The 1,828-nt window shown below is 39.4% G+C and overlaps 1 protein-coding gene across 1 annotated transcript; it reads left to right on the forward strand.

Moving 5' to 3' along the window:
* The first annotated feature begins 807 nt into the window (after positions 1–807).
* On the forward strand, positions 808–1,759 carry LOC114731125 (uncharacterized). The gene is made up of 2 exons (XM_028918247.1): positions 808–1,121; positions 1,399–1,759. Exons 1-2 carry the CDS (start codon positions 903–905, stop codon positions 1,582–1,584), a joined length of 405 nt encoding a protein of 134 aa, XP_028774080.1. The 5' UTR covers positions 808–902; the 3' UTR covers positions 1,585–1,759.
* Positions 1,760–1,828: the final 69 nt, after the last annotated feature.

The following is a 1,828-nucleotide window of genomic DNA, read 5'->3' on the forward strand; positions in this document are numbered from 1 at the left end:
GATCTCATACGGCGTTCAAACTTTCATGGCTATAATCAAGGGCCCAACCAGGTGGCTTGCGGATACCAAGAGGAAATTGTTAAGCTTGAGATAGATGGCTCAGTTTTGCCAAACAGAGACAACGGATGCGGAGGAGTTATCTGGGACAAGGAAGGCAAGTGGTTAACGGGGTTCAAATGCAAACTTACTAAGGTGCCCCCAGCGATTGCAGAATTAATAGGCATCATCCATGGACTTAACTTGTGCTGGGATAAAGCCTTCAGGAACATCCTTTTGTTAACCGACTGTATAGAAGCTGTTAATCTAATTATTAGAGGCTGTGCTAGTAACCACCCTTTTAGAGATGTAGTTGACGACAACAGGTGGTTGTTCTACGGGACTGGAATGTTCAAATTCAACACACTTATAGGGAAAATTTAAGAATAGTGGATACCTTAGCCAAGTCCTCCCATTTTATGGAGGGTAATTTTTGTATCATTGCTCAACCCCCTCCCTTTTTGCATGAAGAGGAGGAGTTTGTTGTTAGGACTTAGGTCCTCTTTTGCTGTTCGGACCTGATTTTGGTGTAATATAGTTTTCATTATTAAAAAAAAAGCCAATTCTTGAACCAAAAAAAAAATGAACATATTGACTTCGTGAAGAATTTTGATAGTAGTATTATAATAACTCAAATTATATCATAGTCACCATACGATATTATGACTAAGTAATCAAGACTTTTTAAGTAAAAACTTGAGTTTGATGGAATATTCCAAATACCAGGGAAAAAATGAAAGGAGTTGAAGAAAAAACGTATAAATATCAGGATCTGTCTTTGAGAATTCGGATAGGGGAAGCTGGGGCCGTAGCAGCTAGCTAGCTAGCTGCACACCGTGAGCGAGAGAAACTCAGTAGAAGGGAAAATGGGTGCAACGTCGTTATTGCCGGCGGATTTGTCAACTTGTTTGAAGAATTCAAGCCCTACGCCACTCAAAAGATACCATTTTTCATCACAGAAATTGAGTTTTAGTCTCCAAATGCGAACCTATCAGCATATTGCTGCTGGCATAGCCATTTGTGGGGCTTCATCATCAGACCATGCTTGTTCATTTGCGCAGGACGATCTGCAAGCTCTGTTACAGGTAATTTTCTCAAACAGCATTCCCTTCTTTCAAATGCGCGTGGAATTTTTAGAGTTGGTTTATTCTCCCCCCCCCCCCCCCCGGGGGGGATGAGATATAAGTATTACTTGGTCACTTTTCTGTTTTACAACATGAACACTAAGACTTGGATGTTATGACTGCTAAAGATTTCCGATTTCTTACTTATATGTGGTGTTTTTTTTTTTTTTTTGATATCTTGTTCTTAATGAGTTGCGTTCCTAATGAACTTAATATGACTAGCTCGGCTTTCTTGCAGGTCCTTCCATCTGATTTGCATGACAGTCTCCTAAACGAAGTTAAGAGGGATGAACTTTTGGAGGTGAGATGTGTTGGTTTTAGCGTCATCCTTTCTCTCTGGAAACACTCTAAAAACTTCCAATCAATATCCTCTTTGGGATTGGCAAAAGTTATCCTCCTGGCAGATTATAGCATTTGCAATTGATTTTGATTTTTCCATTGGGTCTTGATTTTCTTCAAAACTTTCTGTCACGTTCTTTTCTGATGCTTTCATAAAGAACCTCTAAAGAGGTGCTCCTTACTCTTCTAGATTTTGGCGTGATGACTCTTCTTGTTTGTGGAAATTTTATAAGAGGATGAACTTCTCTTAAGATGTTCAGGTCGATGTTATATATGAGACCTGACTTGTTTTAACTACACAATTTTAAGTTTGATATCCGTCCCCCGTT

Source organism: Neltuma alba, unplaced genomic scaffold (genome assembly GCF_004799145.2).
Source record: "Neltuma alba isolate B1F8T4 unplaced genomic scaffold, ASM479914v2 tig00002522_pilon, whole genome shotgun sequence".
NCBI lineage: Eukaryota > Viridiplantae > Streptophyta > Magnoliopsida > Fabales > Fabaceae > Neltuma > Neltuma alba.